The sequence below is a fragment of the Ornithorhynchus anatinus genome, chromosome 2 (assembly GCF_004115215.2).
Source record: "Ornithorhynchus anatinus isolate Pmale09 chromosome 2, mOrnAna1.pri.v4, whole genome shotgun sequence".
In the NCBI taxonomy this organism is placed as follows: Eukaryota; Metazoa; Chordata; class Mammalia; order Monotremata; family Ornithorhynchidae; genus Ornithorhynchus; species Ornithorhynchus anatinus.
This window is the reverse complement of record NC_041729.1, coordinates 35,529,610-35,556,889: the sequence shown is the minus strand read 5'-3', so window position 1 is coordinate 35,556,889 and position 27,280 is coordinate 35,529,610. Positions and strand designations below refer to the sequence as shown.

The 27,280-nt window shown below is 42.7% G+C and overlaps 1 protein-coding gene across 13 annotated transcripts in view; it reads left to right on the top strand.

Annotated features, from left to right (window-relative positions):
• USP22 (ubiquitin specific peptidase 22) overlaps window positions 1-27,280 on the top strand; it is a 252,394-nt gene that overhangs the window by 191,310 nt on the left and 33,804 nt on the right. For 8 of the 13 annotated variants that reach the window (XR_005659710.1, XM_029052304.2, XM_029052305.2 and 5 more), the window contains 3 exons: window positions 3,394-3,563; window positions 21,121-21,268; window positions 22,660-22,770. Coding sequence is in view for 12 of the 13 variants with exons in the window: in XM_029052304.2 (XP_028908137.1) it covers window positions 3,394-3,563; window positions 21,121-21,268; window positions 22,660-22,770 (429 nt within the window). In the remaining variant the exon portion in view is untranslated. The remainder of the gene's footprint in view (window positions 1-3,393; window positions 3,564-21,120; window positions 21,269-22,659; window positions 22,771-27,280) is intronic. The other 5 variants (XM_029052315.2, XM_029052314.2, XM_029052308.2 and 2 more) reach the window with 1 other exon arrangement.

The following is a 27,280-nucleotide window of genomic DNA, read 5'->3' as shown; positions in this document are numbered from 1 at the left end:
AGAGAGAGAGAGAGAGAGAAAGAAAGAGAGAGACTTTTGGGGGGTTTGTGGAGGGGGTTTGGTTTTTGGTGTAGATACAAGATAATCAAATTGGACATAGTCCATGGCCCACATGGGCCTCACATCTTTGTATCCAGGCACAAAGAAGTTAAATGACTTGCTCAAGGTCACATAGCAGACAATAATAATAATAATGGTGGTATTTGTTAAGTGCTTACTATGTGCAAAGCACTCTTCTAAGCACTGGAAGGATACAGGGTGATCAGATTGGCCCACATGGGGCTCACAGTTTAAATCCCCATTTTACAGATGAGATAACTGAGGCACAGATAAATTAAGTGATTTGCCCAAAGTCACACAGCTGGCAAGCAACAGAGCCGGGATTAGAACCTATAACCTCTGACTCCCAAGCCCAGGCTCTTTCCATTGAGCCACGCTGCTTCTCTGACAAGTGAGGGGCCTGGGATTAGAACCCATATCCTCTAACTTTCAGGCTCGAGCGCTTTCCACTAGGCCATGCTGCTGCTTATTGGGAAGAAGGTGGCAATACAACTCTGTTGTATTGTAATAATAACAATTAATAATTATGGTATTTATTAAGCGCTTAACTATGTGCCAGGCACTATACTAAGCACTGGGTAGATCTGGTTAGACAAAGTCCCTGTCCCACATGGGGCTCACAGTCTCAATCCCCATTTTATAGATGAGGTAACTGAGGCCCAGAGAAGTGAAGTGACTCTCCCAAGGTCATATAGCAGACAAGTGGTGGTGGAGTCGGGATTAGAACCCATGACTTTCTGACTCCCAGTCCCAGTCTCTATCCATTACACCTTGCTGCTTCTCTTGTACTCTCCCAAGTGCTTAGTACAGTGCTCTGCACACAGGAAGACCTGTCTTCGATTAGACTGTAAGCCCGTCAAAGGGCAGGGACTGTCTCTGTTGCCGATTTGTACATTCCAAGCGCTTAATACAGTGCTCTACACATAGTAAGCGCTCAATAAATACTATTGAATGAATGAATGAAAGACCTCAAATACCACTGATTGATTTCTGTTAAATTCCACTTCCTGGATTTTCTTATGAGAAAACTTAAACTTCATTTTCCTTCACTCATGGCGATATCTTCTCTTCCCTTATTTGACTATCCATTTCCATCCCCCTAAAATATCTTCAGACATTCACATGCACACTCCACTCCCATCCATCCCTGGCCTGTTTCTAGGGAAGAGTGATTCAAGACTATAGTCCTAGGTCCTCATCTCTCCCAATCAAAATGGCCTTAGGAACAATAATTCCAGGGGTTGTCCAGGGAAAGGAAGTGGGAATAGTTACTGCCTCAGCAAATACCTTCCCTTCCTTCCTCCCCTTGCCCCATCAATCCTTCTTTTTTTTCCCCCAGTGGTGTTTAAGCACTTACTTTGTACCCTGCACAGTACTAAGAATTGAGTAGATACAAGTAAAGCAGGACGGACATAGTCAGTGTCCCAAATGGCGTGCACAGTCTTAATCCCCATTTTATAGACGAGGTAACTGAGGCATAGGGACGTTTAGTGACTTGCCCAGGGACACACAGCAGACAAGTGGTTAAGCCAGGATTAGAACCCACGTTCTTCTGACTCCGAGGCCCGTGCTTTATCCAGTAGGCCATGCTCTTTCTCTTTTAGAGTCCAGACCACTGTTCTAAGCACTTGGTAAAGTATGACTTCAGTGATGTTGGTGGACACCTCCCCAGACTAATAGCTCTGTCCCATTGCCTTGCCAAGCTTTTTCTCCTTCCCCTGTAGTTCTTCTGTGAGCTTGGCAAGGGTACTATTTTTTTGTCCCCCTCCCCTTGGAATCTGGCAGTTCTCCCTTATGAAACCCTGGAGTTGGAAACTAGGGTCACCCCCGCCCCCCCCCCCCCCCCACCTTAAACCTCGCATTTGGGTCAGAAATGGAACCCAGTCATCCCCTGCCTCTCTCAGCCAAAACGGGTTCGGGTCTGAGCATTTTGGTTGCTTGGGAGTTTATCTTATTGGTTAAGTGTTCAATTATGTTAGTGGCCTGTAGAATTTAGGAATGAATGTAGCCAATGATGCTGTGTTATTTGTTAATGCTTTTACTCCTTTCTTTTTTTCTAGTTCTCACATTTCAAGCAAATACGATATGGCAAATTGTATTGAACAGGGGGCCCATCACTGCCAATTTCCTCCCCATCCTTGCCACTCTCCCCTACTCTCGCATTCAGAACAGTTACTCAAGCAATATCAATCTTATTTATTTAGTGCTTACTGTGGGCAGAGCACTGTACTAACTGCTTGGGGAAAATAACAACATAACAGAGTTGGTAGATGCACTCCCTGCCCACAACAAGCTTAAGTCCAGAAAGGGGAGATGGACAGTAATAAAAATAAATAAATCTCCAAAATGAAGTTGGTAAGAAATGGGCTCTCCCACCTTCAAAGTACCATTCCTCATCTAGATTAACCAGTTGGGAATCAGCTACTTTAGACAATAAGGACAGCTGGGCATAGTCTCACAGCTTTTTTTCTAGGACATCAATACATATTATGGTTTGTTAAGAATCTTGTGCCACCTTGCAGTTTTAAGAATTTATGACCATAGATCAGAAGCAGCAACCTCAGTTTGAGTATGTAGCACTTAATTTTGTCCCAGTTGGTTTGACTTTAAATAAATGAGCTTTTGGTAGTTGAGGTTCTCCTGTTTGTACTTGGGTCAGTGGACGTGTATTTTTACCTAATAGGAAAGCAAACCCAGAAAGATTAAGAATCAGGAATGCTGTTATCTGAAGACACTTCACTGGTCTCTTATTCTACAGATTAAAATACTGTTTCTCTTAAATTCTGTGGGTGAATATTAATCAGGGTGAAGCATTGTGTCCTAGTGGAAAGAGCGCAGGCCTGAGTCAGAAGACCTGGAATCTAATCCCAGATCTGCACTGGTCTGCCAGACTTCTTGGGCAAGTCACTTCACTTCTCTGTCCCTCTGTTTCCTCATCTGTAAAATGGAGATTAAATCCTACTCCCTCATCTCTAGACTGACCCCCATGAGGGACAGGGACTGTGTCCAGCCCGATTGACTTGTATCTATAACAGTGCTTAGAACAGCACTTGGCAGAGAAGATGTGCATAATGCAATATAACAAAACAAACTGGATTAAGGTTTCAATATTAGCAGTGAGTCTGCCAGTTGGGTAAAAAATACAGCGTCACCTAATCCATTTTTAGGCGAAGGACTATATTAGTGGAGGAAAATATGCCCTTTTTTCCTTTCAAGTACTCATTACCTAGTTCTGCACAAAGACTAAAGGTGATGTGGGGGTAAAGAGTAAAAATTTCAAATTTGCTATTCATTTAAATTGCCTCTTACTTATGCACCTCTCTCTTTTTACAGGTCTTCGAGGGCTAATCAATCTTGGGAACACGTGTTTTATGAACTGTATTGTCCAGGCACTTACCCACACTCCACTACTGCGAGATTTCTTCCTCTCTGATAGGCACAAATGTGAAATGCAAAGCCCCAGCTCATGTCTGGTCTGTGAAATGTCTACACTTTTTCAGGAGGTGAGTGTTTTCAACAAGGGCAGTGGCCTTGCCCCGTCGTTTCCCCCAACCCATTTTCTCTTCAGGCTCCCTACTCCTGTTCCTAAAATCTAGTTGAGGCATGCCCCATGATATAGAATTAGTAAGAGATTTTATGAAGCACTTACTGCGTGCAGAGCATCGCGGGAGGAGTGAAACAAGAAGACATTAAAACAGCATCAAAGACAAGGTCAGATAGACAAAATGAAAAGCAAAGTCAGTTAGGGACCTGTGGCTGGAGAAGCAGAATTTCAGGCTCCTCGTGATTCAGAATCCATGTTTCCCTCAGCTGGAGCTGAAGTGGGTCCAGAGAGCTTTTATACCTGGCCCAGCACACACAAAACACGCCAGGAGCAGGCAAAGAGTTCCTCAGCCGTGATTTGGGGTGTGAGGCTGAGGGCACGCAGGGAAGCGGGGTTGCAATTACCAGATGTTTTGCTCAGCTGGAGTTGAAGATGTAGCCCATAATGGGCTCTGTGAAAAAATTGATGTATCATTGAGCGGCTGTTTTCCCAGAGACGTAAATGTTATAAATCCGGACGAGTTCCAAAAGCTCTGGAAAAAAATATGCAATGTCTTTGTGTGCTATATACATAATGTTAAGCATCACTATTATTTAGTGTTTGTTAAAAAAATTCAAAGTGTAGCTTCCCAACTGTAGCAGAATAGGGGGCTGTATGAATCTGGCTGTTGACAACAGCCTCCTTTTTTTAAAAAAAGATATTTGTTAAATGCTTACTATCTGTCAAACACTGTTCTGAGCTCTGGGGAGGTAAAGGTTAATGAAGTCGAGCACAGTCCCCGTCCCCGCATGGGCTCACAGTCTGAGTAGGACTTTTGTATTCATAAAGAACCCTGAAGCAGGCCAACTCCATCTGAACACCTCTTCATATCTTTGGAACTTCTCTAGGGTCATTGTCAATCAGTCAGGAGTATTCATCGAGTGCGCAGAACACTGTATCAAGTGCTTGGGAGAGTACAATACAGCAGGACTAGCAGAAACATTCCCCACCCAAATGAGCTTAAAGTCTAGAGGGGGAGACAGACATTAATATGAATAAGTAAGCAATTTACAGCATATAATTTAAAGATATGTACATGAGTGCTGTGGGGTTGGCGGGTGGGGCAAATAACAAACGTCCTAAGGTCACAGATCCAAGTGCATAGATAAGACAGAAGGGAATTCGAACCAGGGAAAAGAGGGCTTGATTGGAGAAGGCCTCTTGGAGAAGATGTGACCTTAGTAATGCTTTAAAGGTGGAGAGAGTAGTGGAGTGGGAGGGAGTTCAGGCTAGGGGGAGGACTTGGGAAAGGGGTCGGCGGCAAGACGGATGAGATTGGGACATGGTGAGTAACCTGGCCCTAGGGGAACAGAGTGTGCGGGCTGGACAATGAGTGAGCTAAGGTAGGATGGGGTGACCTGATCGAGTGCTTTAAAGTCAATATCAAAGAGTTTCTGTTTGACGTAGAGATGGATGGGCAACCACTGGAGGTTCTTGCAGAGTAGGGAGATCATGGACTGAACATTTTTCTTAATAAATGATCCGAGCAACAGAGGGAAGTACAGACTGGAGTGGGGAGAAACAGGAGGCCTGGAGGTCGAGGAGGAGGCAAGTGTGGTAATCAAGGCCGGGTAGGATAAGTACTTGGATCAGCATAGCAGCAGTTTGGATGGAGAGGAAAGGGCGGATTTTAGGGATGTCATGAAGGTAAATAAATCTGATGGGATTTGGGGACAGCTTGAATATGTGGGTGGAATGAGATGAGTTGAGGACAATGCCAAGGTTTCAGGCTTGTGAGATAGGGACTGTAGTGGTGGTGTCTGCAGTGATGGCAAAGACATGGGGAGGACAGAGTTTGGACGGAAAGATAAGGAGTTTAGTTTTGGACATGTTTAATTTGAGGTGTTGGCAGAACATCCAAGGAGAGATGTCCTGAAGGCAGAAGGACATGTGAGATGGCAAGGAAAGAGAGAGGTCTGAGCTGGAGATGTTGATTGGGGAATCATATTTGGGAAGCTTCAATCACTTTTATAAACTCATCTGCTTTGTGTAAATTGAAACAAGCCTCCTTCACCCCAACATCTTACCAAATGGGGGAGAGACTAAAACTTCTACATCTGTTTGGGCTTCTTGCCCAGGATACGTCGAATTGTGAAATTGTCAAAGACAAACTGCATCCTCAAGTTGTATGTGTTGTAGAGTGGCTGTAACATGGGGTAAGTTGTCAAACATAATAGCTTTATCTCTGGCTTGGATGTAGGTGTGTAGGTATATCTGTTCATTTACAGCACGGAGAGATAAAAATTTGAATGTGTGTAAAGCTTAATTACAGGAATTAATTCTAGGTCGTGCATAGTTTTTCTAAGGAAGTTAGTAGAAATAAAGAAAATTTCTAACTACATTGTCAAACCGAGAGCAACATGGCAGAGTTCAGGTAAAACAGCAGGATCTAGGCCAAGACTTTGGGAGTGGAAATGAAACTTCAGTAGCTGTGTAACTGCAGAGGAATTGTTTTATGTCAGAGGGCACCAGATTACATTAGTTTTTGTAAATACTATAGAGATTTCAATGCTTTCTTCATTCCTTGGGCAGCATATTGGCTCTTCTGTCTCTAGCAAAGCATTCAATTGCAGGAGGATGGAAGGAACTGGATGTAGTAGAGCTGTGCATTGATTTTGTATCTGTATTGCAGCTTTCCACTTATCTGGTTTTCAGTCTTGCCTCTGCCTTATTTCCAAACTTCCTTCAATGTGTTTTAATATTTGCTGTGTCATAGACACTCAAAGTTTTCTTTCTGTCTCACTGCCCAGAAGTAGGATTATTGACCGTTCTAGGGCTCTCTAGTCATCAGATTGGATCTGTGGGATGCTTTCAGTTTATTTTCTTGTCCTCACTCTATCCAGCAACTTCTCTTTTGCTTTCTCCCACTTTGAAAATGGGCTGTCTGCAAAACAAAAGATCAATTCAGGGTTTTCTTTAAAATCTTAAATGAAAAATTAAATTTTAAATCTTAATTGATGCTTTTGCAAATGATTTGCCGACTGGCTTTCAAATGATCTTTTAGCCTGGTGTTCTATCTCATGGACATTCATGTCCAATCCTCCCGTTATGCCTCCCATTACCACTGCTCTTCATAACCTTGAATGAAGGAAGGAAGGAAGGAACCTCTGGCGATACTTTTCGAAGTGAGGGAAAGGTAAGCAAAAGACGCAGGAGATAGGGTGCAGATTCATTTATCCAGTTGGATTTTAACACATCACATGTTTAGAAAGAAAAATGCAGCTCCTCCTATAGATAAATTTGTTCTTGAGATGCTCATTGTGTAAAATGATATGTTTCCATGAGATAAATAATAATAATAGTATTTGTTAAGCACTTGCTTTGTGCCAGGCACTGTTTTAAATGCTGGGGCAAATCGGGTTGGACAGTCTCTGTCCAGTGCGGGGCTCACAGTCTCAATCCCTGTTTTACAGATGAGGACACTGAAGCACAGAGAAATGGAGTGACTTGCCCAGGGTAACACAGGAGACAAGTGGGGGAGTCAGGATTAGAACCTTTGAACTTCTGACTCCCAGGCCCTTGCTCTAACCACTGTGCCTTGTTGCTCTGTGATTGCCCCATGTGATCCATTTTGCTTAAAGGGAATAATCTCCCCTCACCTTCATATTTATGATAGTTAAGGGCTTTCTATGGGCCAGACATTGTACTAAAAACTGGAGTAGATACAAAATTATCAGTTTGGACACAGTCTCTGTCCCCTCTGAGTCTAACAGAGGGGAGGCAGAACTGATATTTAATCCTGATTTTACAGATGAGGAGACTATAGATCAGAAGTTAAGTGAATCGCCCAAGGTCACACATCAGGCACATGGCAGAGCCGGGATGAGAGCCAAGGTTCCCTGACTCGCAGGCCCTTTTCCACTAGGCTACCCGGCTTCCCTGCTTCTCTACCTGAATGTCCCACCAATACCTCCAACACAACATGTCCAAAACAGAGCTTTTCAACTTCCCACCCAAACCCTCTCCTCCCCACCCGCCTATTTTGCCATCACATCAGCCATCCTACCCATCTCACAGGCTGACAACCTGGCTCTTATCCTTGACTCGTCTCTTCTGCTTCAGTTACCTCATCCATAAAAGGGAGTGAAACTGTGAGCCCCACATGGGACAGGGACTGTGTCCAACCCCAACTGCTTATATCCACCCCAGCACTTAGTATAGTGTCTGGCACATATTAAACCCTTTACAAATACTGTTATCATTATTATTATTATCCCCACATCAACAGAAACTCATCACCATCAGCTTTAAGGCACTCCATCATCTCTCCTACCTCATTTTGCTCTTTTTTCCCACTACAGTCCAGGAAGTACATTTTGCTGCTCCAAAGTAGAACTACTTACTGAGCCTCGAACCCATCTTTCTTGCCGTCATCCCCTTGCTCTTGTCCTCCTTATTCCTCCTTGGAGCTCCCTCCCCCTCTTCATATTGAACAGGCCACCACTCTCCTCATCTTCAAAGCCCTATTCAAATATCTACTCCAGGAAGGTCTACCCGACTAGTCTTTCTTCTCACTGCCCTATTCTCCCTTCCTTCTGCATTGTCTACGCAACTTTATTCATATTAATGTTTGTCTCCCCCTCTAAGTAATAAACGCATTGTGGGCAGGGGACGTGCCTGCTGATTCTGTTCTATTGTCCTCTCCCAAGAGTTTAGTACAGTGCTCCGCACACATTAAGCACTCAATAAATACCATTGATTGATTGACTGACCTAATTGTTTCTGGTTGCCTGCACAAGTTGATTTGCAGAGGAGACGGTGGCGAGCTCTTACAATGACAATACACAATGGATTGGGTGCTTAAAGCATCCGAAGTCTTTATTATTTCATGGAAATCTTATAAATTATGGGTGCCATAGAAAAACATGGGTTCAATTTTAAAAAAAAAACTCATCATCATCAATGATATTTATCGAGTGCTGACTATGTGCAGGACACTGTATTAAGCAGTTGGGAGAGTACAATTCTGAAAAATTGGCTGGCACATTCCTGCCCACCACGAGCTTACAGTCTTACAGCTTCAACAATAATAATTATTATTATAGTATTTGCTAAGAGCTTACTATGTTCCAGGTACTGAACTTTAATGAGGGAAGCTACACTAAATGCCTAGGTACATACAAGCATACCAAGATATATGCACACGGATGGAAATATATAGATGCAGAACACAACTATGGAAACAAAGGAACACTTTGGTCAGATTCTTAATCCTCATTTTTACAGAGAAGTGAAATGACTTGTCCAAGGTTACACAGCTGACCTGTGGCAGAATCAGGATTAGAACTCAGGTCCTTCTGACTCTCAGGCCCATGCTCAATCCACTAGACCACGCTGCTTCATTCACAGTTCTAATCCTGGTTCCATCACCTGCCTGCTATGTGACCTTGATCAAGTCTATTAACTTTCTATGCCTCCATTTCCTCATCTGTAAAATGGGGATAAGATATACATCATTTCCAGTCAATCAATCAACTGTATTTACTGAGCGCTTATTATGAGCGGAGCACTGTACTAAAGTGTTCCAAGTACTATCTTCCCAAGTACAAGATTTTTGCACCCCAATTCTGCCAAAACTATCTAAATGGGATCTAGAGAATTAAGAGTTCTCACAACCACTGAATCACTTTTGAATGTAACCAAGCCATAATAACACACTCAGCTTCTTTGAATTAAAACGTTATTTTAAACCCCAACTTCATTAGGATTTTGATGTCTTTGGACTTGCTTCAGAAAGAACGTGCTAGAGTTGCATTTTACAGAACCAGCTGGGTCAAATAAGCCATGTCTGAGTAGCAGGTGTGTGTGTTGGTGTGTACACGCTCACGCTCAACCATCCGCACAAGACCTTTGCCATGAGCCATACTCGTCATCAATTCTAGGCCCTGGCATGGCTCTTGGCTTCCAAAAGGTCACTGTTGTGATGGCTCAGGGCAACTATGCCTGGCTACAGATAGAGAATTTCAACACTTGAAATTTCAACTTCACTTGCAGAAAAAAGTCTGTGATTTTAAGTGATCTTGGTGGAAGGACATGTGAATGGGATTGATGGGGTAGGGAAGGAAACTGTTTTTCTTCAGGCCCAAAATATTTTAGTTATTGGGAAATGAGAGGGAGGAGCCTTCTGTTCCTCTCTCTGTGATATTTGAGATGTTCTTTGTTTAAATGCCTGTGCTCGTTCAGTTCACATGATTAGACCTCGTTGTCTCTGTCCCCTGGTCTTTCCTGCTGGCTTTATAGAGAGTACTTGAACGACTTGAATGCTTTTCCGATTGTGAAATCTTTACCAACAAATATAATTTTTTTCCAAGCAATTCATAATGTGATTTCCGATGGTTTTACTCTATATTATACTTTGACAAATACATAGGCAATCAATAATGAGTTATTAAAGAGAAAATTATAGCTGTAGAGGGAAAAGTTAGAAAGCACATAGTACCATAATTTAAAAATATTTTTATCAAGGGTTGTAAATTGCATATTATATCCCTAACCTATTTATGATATTGTGTTTGTTAAACACTTAACTATGTGCCAAACACTGTCCTGGGTTAGATACATGTTAATCAGAATGGGCACAGTCCCTGTCCCACTTGGGACTCACAGTCCAACTTGGAGAAAAAACAGGTGTTAAAACCAGATTTACAGCTGAGAAGACTGAGGTACAGTGAAGTGACTTGCCTAAGGTAATGCAACAGGGCCTAGGTTTGAACCCAGGTACTCTGACTTCCAGACCTGTCCCTCTTTCTACTAGGTCATACTGTGAGAGAAACTTTTTGACAGATCCATTCCTATATTGTAAATTTATGGACTGCAACTTACTAGATTTTGTTGATTTGAAAAGAATAATAAAATAGACATAACAGTAGCACTTTTCTACTGAGCATTCAAAGTGCTTCATACACGATCACGTTTCATTCAGTGTATTTACTGAATGCTAACTGTGTGCAAAGGACTGTACTAAGCACTTGGGAGGCATTTGCTCTTTTCCTCTTCTTCCACTCCCTTCCCGTCACCCCGTCTTGCTCCCTTTATCATTCCCCCTCCCAGCCCCACAGCACTTATGTATATATCTGTAATTTATTTAGTTATATTACTGTCTGTCTCTCCCTCGAGGCTATGCTCCTTGTGGGCAGGGAACGTGTCTGTTTGTTATATTGTACTCTACCAAACCCATAGAATAGTGCTTTGCCCACAGTGAGCACTCAATCAATGCGATTGAATGAATGAATATTCTAACTTCCATGTGAAGGAGGTGCTGATAGGACAGAGTGGGATTAAGAATGCTTATTTTAAAAGATTTCCTAGGTGAAACCTCCACTGTCCTCCAACTCCCAGTCATCTGAACTGTGCAAGGTCCTAGTAATTGATTGGAAGGAAAGAATAAGAATAAATTTGATGCCGCTAATTGTTTTATGTTCCCTTCTGAAATTTTTAGGGCATTCCAGTGTAACCATTTGACTCAGCCCAAGTAAACTGAAGAATCGGCCTGCCATTATTCCTTTATAAAGAATTAGTTTGCATTTTCATTCTTGAGAAAAGGTACACTAATTGTGAGCAAGAAGATAGTTGGTTCATTTCACTGTACCTTTGCATATTTCACTCTTTCAGTTGGCTTACTCCTTGGTCAGTCAACTGTGGCTTTGGACAGTTAGTGACTATATGTTTTTCTAAGTGTAAGGATGGTAGTAGACTACATTTCGTTGTCTTATTTTTGCATATTTTAGGACCCATTTGGACCAGTCAGTGGTATTTAGTGAGCACATGCAGAACACTGTACTAAGCCCTAGGCATAGTACAGTGCAGTAGAGTTAGTAGAAACAGTCCATGCCCCAGGGAGCTCAATCTAAATGGGGAGATAAACATTAAGACAAATAAATAAATCTACAGCTATGTTCTTAAGTCCTGGAGGACTGATGGTGAGAGAACTATCAGGTGCTTAAAGGGTACAGATGCAAGCCAGAACACATATTTTGTCAGTTGGTATTTGACAAGAACACTAAGAGGAAGTCGGAGACATTCATTCAATAATGTAAACCTGATTGGATCCAGTACACTGTAGGGAAGCAGTGTGGCTTAGTGGATAGAACACGGGCCTTGAAGTCCTAAGGTCATGGGTTCTAATCCCGGCTCCGCCACTTGTCTGCTGTGTGGCCTCGGGCAAGCCACTTAACTTTTCTGTGCCTCAGTTTCCTCATCTGTAAAATAGAGAATAAGACTGTGAGCCCCATGCGGAACAGGAACTTTAACCCAATTTGCTTGGATCCACCCCAGTGCTTAGTACAGTGCCTGGCACCTAGTAAGCACTTAACAAATACCACAATTATTATCATCATTATTATTATTACTGGAAAAAAGTTGGACACTGAGTTCTTCATAAAGGGATTCGACAAGAATGCAATCCCTGCATTTTAGGAAAACGAGGTGACCTTCATAGCTCCTTTTCAAGTAAATGTAGGAAGCCATTGATTTAGATCAAACAAGTGAAGACAGACATCATCCCAACCCTCCTAAATGTCCGTAGGCCTTCAGATTTTCAATGCGTCGGCTTTGACTTCACAATGCTAGCTTCGGTTGGGGCGATAGTTCTGGGGGTGAGGTGGGTGATGGGAGGTGACGGGATCCACAGTGGAATGGAAAAACAATTTGAAAAGCCATGTTGGAGGGAGAGAAGCAGAGGGGAAAATTGAGAGGGGGTGGTGGGGTGGAACTGGAGAAGCAACCGGGTAGAGATTGGAGAGGCTCTGTGTTTGCCAGCTGGAGTTACTAGGTGGGTTGACAGATCCCTGTTATTTCCAGTCAGCTCTCCTGTTGTGGAACCTCTGATGCCACTTGTCTGCCGTGAGGCCTTGCACAAGTCACTGCACTTCTCTGTGCCTCAGTTACCTCATCCGTAAAATGCAGATTAAGACTCTGAACCCCATGTGGGACAGGGACTGTGTCCAACCCAATTTACTCGTATCTACCCCAGCGCTTAGTACAATGCCCGGCACAAAGTAAGCACTATCAAATACCATAATTGGGACAAGCAACGTGGCTTAGTGGAAATAGCTCGGGCTTGGGAGTCGGAGGTCCTGGGTTCGAATCCCGCTCCGCCACTTGTCTGCTGTGTGACCTTGGGCAAGTCACTTGACTTCTCATCTCACTTAATTTCTCTGTGCCTCAGTTCCCTCATCTATAAAATGGGGATTAAGACTGTGAGCCCCACGTGGGACAACCTGATTCCCCTATGTCTACCCCAGCGCTTAGAACAGTGCTCGGCACATAGTAAGCGCTTAACAAATACCAACATTATTATTATTATTATTATTATTATTATTATTATTATTATTATTCTCTGGCCCTCAGTTACCTCATCTGCAAAAATGGGGATTAAAAAATCTGAGCCCCACGTGGGACAATCTGATTCTCCTGTATCTACCCCACCACTTAGAACAGTGCTCTGCACATAGTAAGCGCTTAACAAATACCATTATTATTATAATTATTGTTATAATGCATCCATAGCACTCCATTGCTCCTTTACATTCAACAGACTACACAGTTCTCAGTAATTTTGGTTAGCTCGTTGTGGCCAGGGAACGTATCTACTGACTCTGTTAATGTTGTACTCTCCCAAGTGCTTAGTACAGTGCTCTGCATACACTGAGTGCTCAACAAATACCATTGATTGATTGATTAAAAATACGGCATCTGACTTTGGATCAGGAACCAACGCCCCATTTCTGTCACTGTTCTTGTGAGCAACTTGTTTCTGACTTGCAGTGTTTAGATTTAGCCCAGTTTTCAAGAACCACTTGTGTTGTAAGTGTCCCCTCTGGGTATTTGGGAAATCTTAGTCCTGCATTAAAATGTTACTGTTCATAATTTGTTGGGGAAATAATAGAGCAGAAGGATAAGACGTGTTCTCTGGGCATGGTGCATTTGCAGTTTAACGGTGCATTTGCAGTTTACCGAAGCAGTGTAGCCTCATGGGAAGAGCACAGGCCTGGGAGTCAGAGCACCTGGATTCTGCTTTTGGCTCCACCACTTGTCTGCTGTTTGACATTGGGCAAATCACTTAACTTCTCTGGGCCTCAGTTACCTCATCTGTAAAATGGGGATTAAGACTGTGACCCCCATGTGGGACAACCTGATTACCTTGAATCTACCCCAGAGTTTAAAGCAGTGCTTGGCACACAGTAAGCGCTTAACAGATACCATCATCATCATCATCATCATCATCATTCTCTGTGCCTAAGTCACTTCCTCTGTTAAATGTAGATTAAGACTGTGAGCCTTATGTGGGACAGAGACTGTGTCAAACCAGGTATCTACTCCAGGACTTAATACTGTGCCGGGCACATAATAACTGCTTTAAAATTGCCATTAAAAATTTTTTTTAAAAAAGATAAAGAGTGATTGAGATTGCATTTAAAACATTGGCTTGATTGTACTGGTCGTTCTATTAGAGGGTTAAAACTTCCTCCTAAAGAATAAAAATAACCACAGCAGAATTCTTTTCTTCATAAAGTTTCATTACGTGTAGTTTGGGAAAAATTTCAAGGATAATGTCTGTAGTGATTTTTTTTTAAATTGGTAATTCCAGTGATTAACATTTTAACTCCTACTGCTTTGAAAGTTGTCCCATTGGAAATATAATGAAGCAAATTTAGCCATACTACCTAGATGAGTAATAAATGGGGAAAACAGGGTGATCTCAGTAGGATTGAAATTTGCGTAGTGCTGGTTCAGCGATTTGGAGACTTATGAGATTTATTGCAGTAACCTTTCCTCTCCGCTGACTTTTGGTCTCAATTAGAATACTTGGGATATATTTGAAACCGAGTGGGTTATCAATTCTGTCTTTCCATTACCCCTACGCTTTGACAGCCGTGGTGTCTTCTAAAACTCTTCTAAAACCCATAGTGAGGGATGGGCCCATTGCTATGGATGAGCAAAGTTGTGGCACCCCTAACTGTTGCTTGCACTGCCTCCTCCTCCTGGCTCGCGACCCCCCATCTGTTAAAACTCCAAATATCGTTGATTTTTTTTATGGTATTTGTTAAGCGCTTACTATGTGCCACCCTCTGTACTAAGCGCTGGAGTAGATTCAAAATAATCAGGATGGACACAGTCCCACATGGGGCTCACACTTTTACTCCCATTTTATAGATGAGGGACCTGAGGCACAGAGAAGTGAAGTGACTTGCCCCAAGGTCACCCAGCAAAAAAGTGACAAAGCCAGTATTTGAACCCTCTGTGTAAAGTCTAGTTTTTCCTAGGACATAAGGGAGGTTTAGTAAAGTTGTCTGGAGGACGAGCTGAGAAGTCAAGGAAGTAAAATGATCTTATTTCCACCAAGGTGGAAGTGTACCTTATAAAGATAAAGGTGCTATTCTTACTCCCAAATTCCCCAACCTCCTCTCCACTGCCGAGGTCTACTAACGGTAGCCGCCATTGACTGCTGCGTGACCTTGGGCAAGCCACTTCACGTCTCTGGGCCTCAGTTACCTCATCTATTAAAGGGGGATTAAGATTGTGAGCCCCATGTTGGACAACCTGACTACCTTCTATCTACCCTAGTGTTTAGAGCAGTGTTTGGCACATAGTAAGCGCTTAATACCATAACTATTATTATTATTATTAGTGGGACATTTAGAGAAGCAGCATGGCTCAGTGGAAAGAGCCCGGGCTTGGGAGTCAGAGGTCTTGGGTTCGAATGCCGGCTCTGCCACTTGTCAGCTGTGTGACTGTGGGCAAGTCACTTCACTTCTCTGTGCCTCACCTCATCTGTAAAATGGGGATTAACTGTGAGCCTCACATGGGACAACCTGATTACCCTGTATCTATCCCAGCACTTAGAACAGTGCTCTGCACATAGTAAGCGCTTAACAAATACCAACATTATTATTATTATTCATAAGCTTGGTTCCAAGGTTTCTGCTAACTCCAAGTCCTTAAAAATGAAGACAGAAACCAATCATTTGCTCTCACTAGATGTCATTGCCCAATCAGTGGTCTTTTGGGATTGTAAACCGCCCCCCTCCCTCCCATGGGGCAGAATCTCTAGATTGTGGCCTTTCCTCTCCCCCCAAACTGCCACCATGCTGATCTAAGCAGTGCTAATCCTATCCCATCTTGGCTACTGCATCAGCTTCCTCGCTGACTTCCCAGCCTCCTGTGTCTCCCTCTCCAGTCTTCGCTCCACCTGCTACACGGATCATTTTTCTAAGAAAATGTTCAGTCCACGTCTCCCCTCTCCTTAAAAACCTCGAATCCTTCCTCGTCCATCTCCGTGTCAAACAGAAACTTCTCACCATGGGCTTTAAGGCACTCAATTAGCTCTTTCTCCTCCCACCTTACTTCCCTGATTTCCTTCTACAGCCCAGCCCACACTCTTTGCTCTTCTAAAACCAGCCTACTCACTGTTTTTCAATCTATCTCCTCCCTGTTATGTGGAACTCCTTCCACCTTCATCCCCAAAAGAGCCCATCTGCCCATCACTCTGCCCACCCTATTAAAAGTCACATCTCCAAGAGGCCTTCACCTATTAAACCCTCACTCCCTTGTCTAAACCCTGTCTTCTGCATCGCTTAAGCACTTGGGCCTGTTCCCCATGAGCATTTTGATATTCACCCTCCCCCAGTCCCACAGCCCTTATGTCATAGCCAACTTTTAGGTATTTTCATGTCCTTTTCCCCCTTCTAGTCTGTCTGCTCCTTGTGGCAGGAATTGTCTGCCTCTACTCTTTTATACGGTACTCTCCTAAGCACTTAGTATGATGCTTCACAGACAGGAAACTTATCCAGTTCTTATCTGTGTTTTGTTTTCCAGTGCTCAGTACAGTCCTCTACGTACACAGTGCTCTTAATAAACTGTGACTACTGTCACCTGCGAGCAGAACATTGTACTAAATGCTTGGGGAGTATAATATAGCAAGTAGACATGATTCCTGCCACCCAGGAGCTGATGGTCTGGCAGAGGAGACAGACACGGAAATAAATTACAAATAGAGGAAGTAAGAGAGTATAAGGTTGATACAAAAGTGCCTTGGGGGTGGGGTGAGTACCTAAGGGCTTAGCAGGTAAGGACTCAAAGTTTCTTTCCTGAGCTGAGTTGCAGCCACAGATGCTCTAAAGCGTAATTCATTGGACTTTCGTTCCAATTAATCAGTGGTATTTATTGAGTGCTTACTGTGTGCAGAGCACTATGCAACGCGCTTGGGAGGGTTCAATACAACAGAGTAGTACTCGGTAGAGTATCCTACAACAAAGCTCAGCCCTCTACTTGAGGGTTAAATGGATTTAACTGTCGTATTAGATTCAGACGGTAATCATCTTCACTGAATGTTCCCCTTTCCTTACGCAGGTAGTACCCATTCTACACATTGTAGAATTTTCTCAAGTCCTCAACTTGTACTTTCTAGGTTAGCCTTTTTTTTGTTTTTTGTTTTTCCTCCTTTCTTTCAGTCTAGTGTTGTAACGATTCCACTTTTTCACTCCTGAAACGCCATATCTCCTGCCTCTGTTTCCTAACCATATGCTGCTTCTTCCCAAGTATTCCTGTCGAGGGCATGGCCAACTTACTGAAGAGGTGCCCTGTCCATCTCGAAAGCCAAAGAACCAGTCCCACATGAAGTCACTAACTAGATGCTGTTCCTTGCATCATTTTGACATTTCACTGTTAGATAATCACAGGCCTGGGAGTCATAGGACCTGGGTTCTAACCCCAGCTCCACCACTGAAAAATAAAAATAAGTAAATCATGTTTTTGGGGGGGGGGTGTTTAAGTGCTTATTATGTGCCAAGCACTGTACTTAACACTGGGGGGAGATACGAGATCATCATTTCCCAGATGGGGCTCACAGTCTAAGTAGGAGGGAGAACAGGCATTGAATCCCCATTTTGCAGGTGAGGGAGCTAAGGCCCAGAGAAGGTAAATGACTTGCCCAGGGTCACACAGCAGTCAAGTGGCAGAGCCATAATTAGAACCCCAGGCTTCTGACTCCCAGGCCCACACTCTTTCCACTAGGCTGTATGTTTTGTACTCTCCCAAGTGCTTATTACAGGGCTCTGCCCACAGTAAGCACTCAATAAATATGATTAAATGAATGAACTAGGCCACGTGCTTCTTCTTGCTTGCCTTCTACTTTTTGCCTGCGGCGTGACCCGGGGCACTAGACCACACTGTCTCTAGGTCTTAGCAGCAACTGTGCAAAAGAGCAGAGTTGCTTTAAACTCCAGTTTCTCAAGACTAGAGTAAAACAGGAACTTTTGGCCATCATAGGTCGGTTTGGCCCATTTCTTTTCAACTCACTGAAAAGATGTCATGCCACTGGGAGAACCTCCAGGGGAACCCTTTTGGAATAAGTGACATTCTTTATGCTACCTCCTTTAGGAGGGGTTAGGGACACAGAAGACCAATCCCCACAAACAATCCTCTGGAGAGATGCAGCCAAAGATGCAGCTTTACCCAAGGATGACCAGGCAGAGGCCTTAAGGCTTCTGAGTATTCTGACCTTGCTTGTAGACAACATTGATAGATAACTAGCGATCTTTAATAGTGATGGTATTTGTTAAGCATTTACTACTCTGTGTCAAACAGTATTCTAAGTGCAGGGGTAGGTAGAAGCCAAACAGGTTGGATACAGTCCTTGTCCCACAGGGGGTTCTCAATCTTAATTCCCATTTAACAGATGAGGTAACTCAAGCACGGAGAAGTTAAGTGATTTGTACAAGGTCACACATCAGACAAGTGGTGGAGCCGGGACTAGATCTTTGCATAAAGATTTTCATTGAGTGATCTCAGATTTTGCCAAGCCAGTATGTCCTAAACAGCCGGATTAAATTATACCCCCAAACTGGTTGATGTTTCCTAGTAGTGCAGTTATCTGAATCATAAGAATCAACTGAGAGGTTTAAATATGTTTCAGTACCCAGAAGATCTTTAAGCCTTCACCCTGCTGTGTTGTTTTATTTTGTTTTTTATGAACTTCTGCATGCAGCCATAAGCTTTCCTGGGAGGTGATTGTCTTTCCCTTCACACACTCAGTAGAAATTGAAGCTGGGGGTAGCAGGTGGAGCAGTAGTATGTATCGGATTTATTTAATGCCCTGTAGTAAGCATTTGGGAAGTACAACACTAAGAAGCAACAGGTTCCCTTGCCCACAGAAAGCTTTCATTTTAACAGAGTCAGACATAAAAATGTTTTACAAAGAGAGTAGTTGAAATAAATAATTGAATAACCTCCAAGAATTCTTTGGATGGATATAAATAAATTTATAAGTGCTGGAGATGGCTAAGTACTTAGAGTGCTGGGACAATTGAAGAAAGCTTGTTGGAGAAAGTGGGATTTTAGCAGGGCTTTGATGTGGGGAGGGATGGAGTTCCAACTCCAGGGGAACAGCGTGAGTGAGGGGATGAAGGTGGAGTGGTCAAAAGGGATGAACTGTTAAGGAAGAACTGGGAGCGAGTTGGGGAATAGCAGCCGAGCAGATGGGTATGGCAGAGTGATCAGTGGAAAGGCTAGAAGCCGACTGTTGGGAGATTTTTTAGGACACTTGAATGAAATGTTCAAAATACAACCGTATGTACTCAAAGTAATATATTTGTGTGCGTAATTTCTTTATACTTCCTGAAAATGTGTTTCTCTTCTCTTTGCAAGGTATAGCCTAGTCACCTGCAAGTGAAAGAAAATACCCATGGTCTTATTAGAAGTGAGATGAATAGAGTGCTTGCAATTAACGGTTTCCTGATTGGATGGGTTTCCCGTTTCCATATATGGGCAGCCGGTACTTTGACAGGGCTCTTTAGATTCCTTTCACTTTAATGAAACCCCAGAGAACGTAAAATATGCTGCCGCTTGGTGTCTGCATCGGAGTAATTATAGAGAGTGCTATTGGTTAAAATGACCAGAGTGCTGTGGGACTAATTGCCGGGAGTGACAGGACAGGGAAGTTTTATTGCTGCAGTTTCCTGAATTATGTTGCACAGCAGCTGCATCAGCAGATTTCAATTACCACATCAGTGCTTTAGCAGCTCTGTCATTGGTTTTGGCATCTGAGTTACCTATTGATCTCTTTATTTATAGAAGACATTTGCCATGTCTGGCTGCAATAGTATCATTCCTTGATGGGAGAACAGTGTTATCCAGGAAAAGAATCCTCGCTACAGGATAGTCCATGGATAGCGTGCAAGATTGATTCCAAAGATGGAACCAGTTGACTCTTTTTCTCTTTAATGCCAGCTTTTCTCTTTCACATCCCCCGAGATTAACATTTCTTGCTTAATTTGTGCTGCTCTCCTCTGAGGATTTTGAAAAAGGGTGGGGGGGAAACCCAAGGGAAATAGGTCCAGTACATTCTTGAAGTAAAAATTATATTCACAGTTGTGAGACTAACAGAGTTTTCGAAGGCTGATATGTGTTTCATTTCCCAACAGAAAGAGAGTATTATAAAATTTCAGCAACCCAACTGATATTTAAGCCTCGGTAGAAGTTCCATCACGTTTGGAGATGACGCTATTGGAAAGATATATCTGAAGAACGTAGGGGAGGGGAAGGGTGATGATTCAGGAATCCCGTTGTATTTCTTTACTATTGTAAACTAAAGGTCATTCCTAAAGAGAAACAACTGGCATGATCAGGAACTGAATGGAGAGAGTTTGTGGCTAAAGAGAGTACAGTGAAATTAGAAGGAATGATCTCTGAGTGAGGGAGCTTACAATCTAGCAGGGGAGGTAAGCACTAAAATAAATTACAGAAAGAACTAAAAATATAAAGATCTGAACCCAAGTTCTGTGGAGAAGCGGACATTCAAGTCCAAATTAACTTCAACCATACTTTTGACACTTTTAGGTCTGACATACCTTCTAAATTGGTTTATTTTGGGGAGGTTTTTTTAAGGTGATTTTTAGCTACTGCATTTATGCCCAGGAATGTTACCCAAAGGCCTAGGGGCCACTAGACAACTTCAGCAGAAATACTCAACCCTCACCCTTAAGGTAGTCGTGGTTCTGTTAGGACATCTCAATCTGGGCTCTCAATAGGGGTATCATCAGCAGCAGTGGTATTTATCGAGCGCTTTCTGTGCGCAGAGCACTCTAGTAAGTGCTTGGGAGAGTACAACAGAGTTGCTTCCTGCCCACATCAAGCTAGTTGTGGCTCCCCTCTGCCACAGACCTGTATGTCCTAGCATATGCTACTCTGGCGAATTTCATTATGATATTTAGGCAGTGCACAGAGCAAGTCTTCACTCAGACTCATCTACTTCAACTAGGAAACTAGGCTATGCGAAGCAGGGATACAAAAGTTACTCAATTTTAAAATGTCCAGTGTTTTTCATTCTAGCAAGCTACTTTAGGTTTATAATAAAACCGAATGGGAAACCATTTCCATCAGCAAACTAGCTACCCTAACTCCAGGCGGTCTGCTACATGTTTATGGTTGGAGCACAAAGTATAACATTTTCACTGTAAATTTTTCTTTTCTTTGAGCAGTTTTACTCTGGGCACCGATCTCCTCACATTCCATATAGGTTATTGCACCTGGTATGGACGCACGCACGACATTTAGCAGGGTACGAGCAACAAGATGCACACGAGTTCCTCATTGCTGCATTAGATGTGCTTCACAGACATTGCAAAGGTAAGCCAGCCTGTGGCTAGCAATTCATTTTGTCCCGTTGCTTCTGCTGGGATGCAGGGAAGGGAACTTTTCCTCAAGATGGAAAAGAAAAGTCTAGGTAAAGTGTGCTGGTGAGACTTCCTGTGAACGGTGTGCTTTCATGTCCTCGAAGCAGTTTATCCTTATTTCTCCTGGAAAAGTGCCCAGCGTCATGAAAAGTGAAAGGAGGAGAGGGAGATGAGGACATATGGAAATTTCTGTTTTACGTGACAGTAAAGATATGGATTTGAGGGGTTAAATATAACTTAGGGAGCAGTTCTGTCATTTTAGTTTTTGTCTGGGTGAAAGGGGTTTGAAACTTTTAAAACGTCAAAGGTTTGAGGGCTTTATTTTAGCCGTTAAGAGTCACATGTAGTCACATCTGCACTGTAAGAGTTTCTTCAGCGAAAATAGACTTTTCTGGCATTTGCAAGTGATGCAGACGTTTTAAAGAAACCCTCTCCATCACTGCTACCTGTTGGCATAAATAAGGATGTTAATTCAGTCTTTGCTGAATGTAGAGAATCAAATTCTGGCATCGGTCCAAATCTTGAGTTAGAAGTAGGGCTCTGTGTTGAAGGGAAAAGAATGCTCATGTGAATACAAGGGTTAAGCATAGCTGACCAGTGTGCTGCCCATTCCCTCAAGAATAAAAAAGTAGGTTAATGTTTTTGAAGTGCTTTTTTTCCGCTGTTAAGGGTTTAAACGTAATTTTTTTTAACGTTCGGAGGATAGAAAGAAATCTAATTAAATTAAGTAAAACCTTAAAAATCCAAACCCTAAATTATATTCTGTAAATTCTTACTTGGTTTACTTTTGAAAGCAGCCAAGTTGCTCTTTCTCTCTGCCACCTCACCCACGTTGAACAGCAAGCATGTTGGTTTTGAGCCACTAACGTGCCCTTATATGATTGTCTTTGAGTCAAAAACGACTCTGGAAATCAGGTTACAATCTGCTTGCATGAGGTTTCTTGAAGTCTTTTTGATTTTTTTTTCTCTAGTGTGGTGCTGTGGTGAGTGTCAAAAGTTCAGGCTTCCTGAAGTTGAGGGTCCTACAGTGTGTGATATTGTGTGCTTGTACTTAATTTACATCGATAGCAGTTTGAATGGGGCTTTTAATGGATTTTGGAGTTTTGGGTGGTTTGGTGGTGGTCTGTGATTCTTTTTATGGGATTGACTTCATTTGCTATAAAATTTTTAAACACATTTTCTTAAAGGGTGAATTAAACTGCTCTTGCTGTAAGACTTCAAATCCCTAATTTCAGTACAGTAAAAATACACTTAAAGTGACAAATGTAAAGCAAAATTCTTAGGATCAGTTGCTCTTTTTCTGCCAACACAAGAGTTCAAAGTTCTTTGCTTTTCCTGCTATAGTTGATATTGCAAAACATCAGGACAATGTAAGGAATAAAACTGCCAACGTTGTTTTGGCGTCAATGATGCCATCAGCAGTACAGGGGAAACCCAGGATCATGAACTTAGCAGGTAAAAGGCTTTTCAGTTCCTCTCCACAATAGTGCAAAATGTATCTAGTGTTAACTCAGGAAATTCTGATTTACAGCCCCGAAAGGTGAACGCTGCTGGGATTTCTTGATGCGGAATAAGATTCTACAATTCCCTGTAGCATAGTGGGGTGAAGGACAAACCCATCGTGTCAGTCTTATTGACCAATGCTTTACTAATTGAGATGAAAGGAAGACCTTTATGTAGCCCTGGAGAGTACAAAGCGTGATTGTAGAATGTGTGTAACAACAATGGAGCGAATCACTCTAGGGGTAAGCCATGTAGTCTTTTAGACAAGGACTAGGTGTTTGAGATTTTTGTTTTCGAAAAGAGGCCATCGGTGCAATGTCACAATGGAAGAGTATGCCGTCATCCATCTTCCTCCTTTGCTCAAGAGTCTCTGTGGCTGGGCAGCACTGTGGCGCCTTCGGCCACTTCAGATGGCAGAGCCTCATTTCAGAGAGATTGAATCCATGAGTCTTCAAATCTATCAAATCATCAAACTGCTGATTTCAGTGAACACTTGCGGCGCAGAAACAGTTCGGGCGAAGCCTGCCCGAAGGCAGGGGGATGGTGCGGAACCGGATCGAGTCGGAGGACCTCGGGGTTGGCTGGGACCTATCCGTCGAGCACAGTTTGTTGGCTGAGAAGGTGGGGCATGCATGTCGAGGCCCCGGGGGTGACACTCGTGTGCGATAGGTGTCATGAGACCCCGTTGGTCTTCCTCCATCCCACCTGGGAGCGAGTTGGGACTGAGGCTGAGCCAGTTTAAGTTGGTCCGAGCTGGTGCTTAGAACCTTTGGTCCCCACAGAACCCCCTCCTGCCCCCGTCTCCATCCCCACCACCACCACCACATGGCCTCCAGGCGTCTCTCTTAGTTCTGTTTTTGATGCTGTTGAGCATCCAGACGAATGCAAAAATGATCAGTCCCCCAGAGATGAGTAAATGAGGAGTGAATTCTTCGGCAATAATTTGTAAAGATGAAATCGAACAATCTTCACATCGTGATTCCATCTAAGGTCTTTAAACAAAACGCTTCAGTTTCAATGAGCAAAGCACAAATTTTCTACCTGAATTAATCCACTTTTTGAGAAGCAAACCATACTATCAGGAGAAGTGAACTTAGACTCCCCTCAAAGTGCTTTCTTGTGACTTTCTCAAGTAGATTCTGAAATTAATGCTGATGGTGATATTTAGAAAACCCCTGCAGTGAAAGGCTAGGTGATAAAAAGCCATTTGTGTGGGGATTAAATGGGAGATCCTGAAGGTGAATATTCATATTAATATCATTCAATTTTTTAAAATCCATTGAGTTCCACTTCAGAATTTTTAAAAATCCTTCAAGAAAGTTGTTGCAAGCCAAATTCTAATGTTTGCCGGTTGTACTGATAATGCTTACTATATGGTTTCTTTCTTGCCGGTGTGGCTTGACACTGTAAATACAGTCAGTCCTGCCATACTACACGTTTTCACCACATGTTTGGGCTAGAATGCAATGCTAGAATTAGGGAATGTTCTTCCAACAACACGTATCTGTCTGGATATAGCACGATATGGTGTCAGAAGAAACAGTTGTGCACACTGACGTGGTGTCAAAAGAAGGGTGAGTTTTCCAACACAAATCTTCCCAAATTCGGAGTTCTTCATGAACTCCCCCGCCCCGCCTACCACCATTATCTCCACCATGGCACAGGATAACTGATCAAATTCAGTATCTGCCCATTCTTTGAAGAACAAGGTTTTTTGTGACTGTTTTATATTGTTCCCCATAAGAGAGTTCCATGTCCTTCCTTTGCATATGCAATTGACTTTTTTTTTTGCCGGAGTGTGAAGCTTGGTATATTTCGTGGATTGGATTTGATGTCATTTGACAGTCGTGACGGTGATATGGTGCCTAAAATGACAGTTGGAAATTTTGTTGTTGTTATGATATTTTTAAAGAATAATAATGGAGCAGTCTTTTTATTTAGAGTCAGAAAATGGCGCGGTCCTATTTTGTTTTGGAAGGCAATGGAATTAAAGGGTAGATCATACTAGCATTTCTTGAATATATGTATTCCATATAAGCCATAAGTAGATGTATAAGCAACGTACTATCAATTGTAGGTGGGAGAGGAAGGCCAAGAGAGTCCATGGGCCTAGGAAATAATGGATGACCCCTGCTTGCTCTCGTTATTTTCTTATTTTACAAGAGAAATTCTACCATCTAAAGAAAGTTATGGTAATAGTTTGGGTTTAACATCTAATGCAGTGTACTACGGTGAAGAAAATCTAAGTTTCAGTTAAGCTCCCTCCTTCCCCACCCCGAGAAATATATGCCCAAATTTTTCATGTCTTTGATTCTTTCCATTTGCTGTTCCTCCGGATTGGTTTGGGGCCAAGCAAAAAGCAGAGTAGAAATACTCCTCTCTGCATGAAAATCCTCAATTTCAGTCACAGGCCTCCCATTTTAGCCTTCTAATAGTCAGAAGCCCAGTTTGAATGGTTAGCTTTCATTTTGCATAATCTGTCTCAGCCAGGTATTTCTACCGGGACAAGCTAGCAGTGTCAGTCTAGTTGGTTAAAACAAAAGAAAGTTACTCAATACAGTGTGGCCCTATGAGATTAATTGAAAGTGTGGTAAAACAATTTCCATATCATGGTTGTCACTGGATTTCAGACCTGAAATCGAAAGTATTCAGTTGGTTTTCAGACTCTGTAGTAACTTCTTTCCATTGCTCTCACTTGCATCGTAAAGGCAGAACTGTCCCAAGCCTGCAAAACCAGGCTTTTGGCTGAGTAACCCACCTAGAGGACTGGAATTGTAAGTTGGTCATTAAAGGCAGCTCATAAATTGAGTGCAAACATCACTCAGCTTTTCCATCTCCCTAACTGTTCTGTTCCTGAATAGTTGGGTTGTGAAAGTCTCCCAGTGCACTCTTAATTTCCTTGAAAATGGCAGTTCTCCTTGCCCGGCTACAAGAATACAAATATCCAGATGAACAGCAGAGAATATTTCACCCCACACATAATTTCTAGGAAGGAAAAAACGAAATAGCCTGGATTTCATGAATATAATTTTCCCCCATTTTTCATATAATAAGTATTCCAAAAGCAACGCGACCCAAAGCAGTCGGCTTTATTTTGCCACCCTACTTAATCGATAGAGTTCCCGTTTGGCTAAGAACCAACCAGCCGTGGACAAGCCCTCTGCCACTCTTCAAACCCTTTTTGATTTGAAAGGTTCTGAGCTTTGCCCCCAATATTTGAGGGGGGTCTGGAGGATGTGTTCCTGAAGCCCCACAGTGAATGGGGTGGTGCTGAATCCAATTGCTGGGTTCAGGGCTCCCACAGAATTCCAGTGGATTTGGGAAGGATGAAGGAATCTGAACCAAAATAGGTTCCCCCCATGGAATCCTTTGGGGCAAGAGAGATCCCCAGAATCAGCCCCATCAGATTCTCCAGGGGCACCTGGTGTGGGTCCCCTGAACGACCCAAAGCTGCCCTAGAGACTGTACACAGTGTCTTGGGTTTGTACTTTGACATCAGGTTTGCCACACTGTGGAGTTGTATCTCTGTTGTACAATCTCAAATACCATTGTGACCAGAATAATCCCAGTTTTTATTAAAGTATAAAAAAGGGCATTTTGAAGACTCATCCGCTTTATAATGGCCATTTGAAGTTTATCTAAGCTCATCATCTACTTTTTTTTAGTTGAAAGCACCACACTCATTTAATTAACTTTTTCCTATAAAAAATTCTTCTCAATTCCATTCAGTTCTAAAGTTGGGCCAATGAGGTCTCCAATTCACTCAAAATCCAAGCTATTTAATGGTAAAAAATTTTCCCCCAAGGCCTGCTTAATAATTCATTCCTTCAGTCACATTTATTGAGTGCTTACTATGTGCAGAGCACTGTACTAAGCACTTGGAAAGTACAGTATAGCAATAGAAACAATCCCTGCCCACAGTGCGCTCACATAAAATTGGGGAGGGAGGGATTTTTTTTTCCCTAATAAAAAGTATTAGCCCCAACCCCAGAATACTCAGAAACCTCTGCAATGTGGCCAATATCTCTAAAAAAATTTTTATTACCAACCTATAATAATAGTGGTATTAAGCGCTTACTATGTGCCAAGTACTGTACTAAGTGCTGAGGTGGATTCAAGCAAATCAATCGGACACAGTCCCTGTCCCACGTGGGGCTCACAGCCTTAATCCCCGTTTTGCAGATGAGGTAACTGAGGCACCAAGAAGTGAAGTGACTTGCCCAAGGTCACTCAGCAGACATGTGGCAGAGCCAGAATTAGAACCCATGACCCAGAACCTCTAAAAGAAAGTGACAATCAATAGGGATGTGATGAAAATGTCAAATGGAGTACCGAATGACCTTAACTTCAGCCGTACACATCACTGGTTTTGTAGTTTTTTCTGTTTCAGATGTAGGTTGACTATTTTCAATATGTAGAAGACTGCTTCCTTCACCAGCCTCGCTTCTTCCTCCTCTAACCT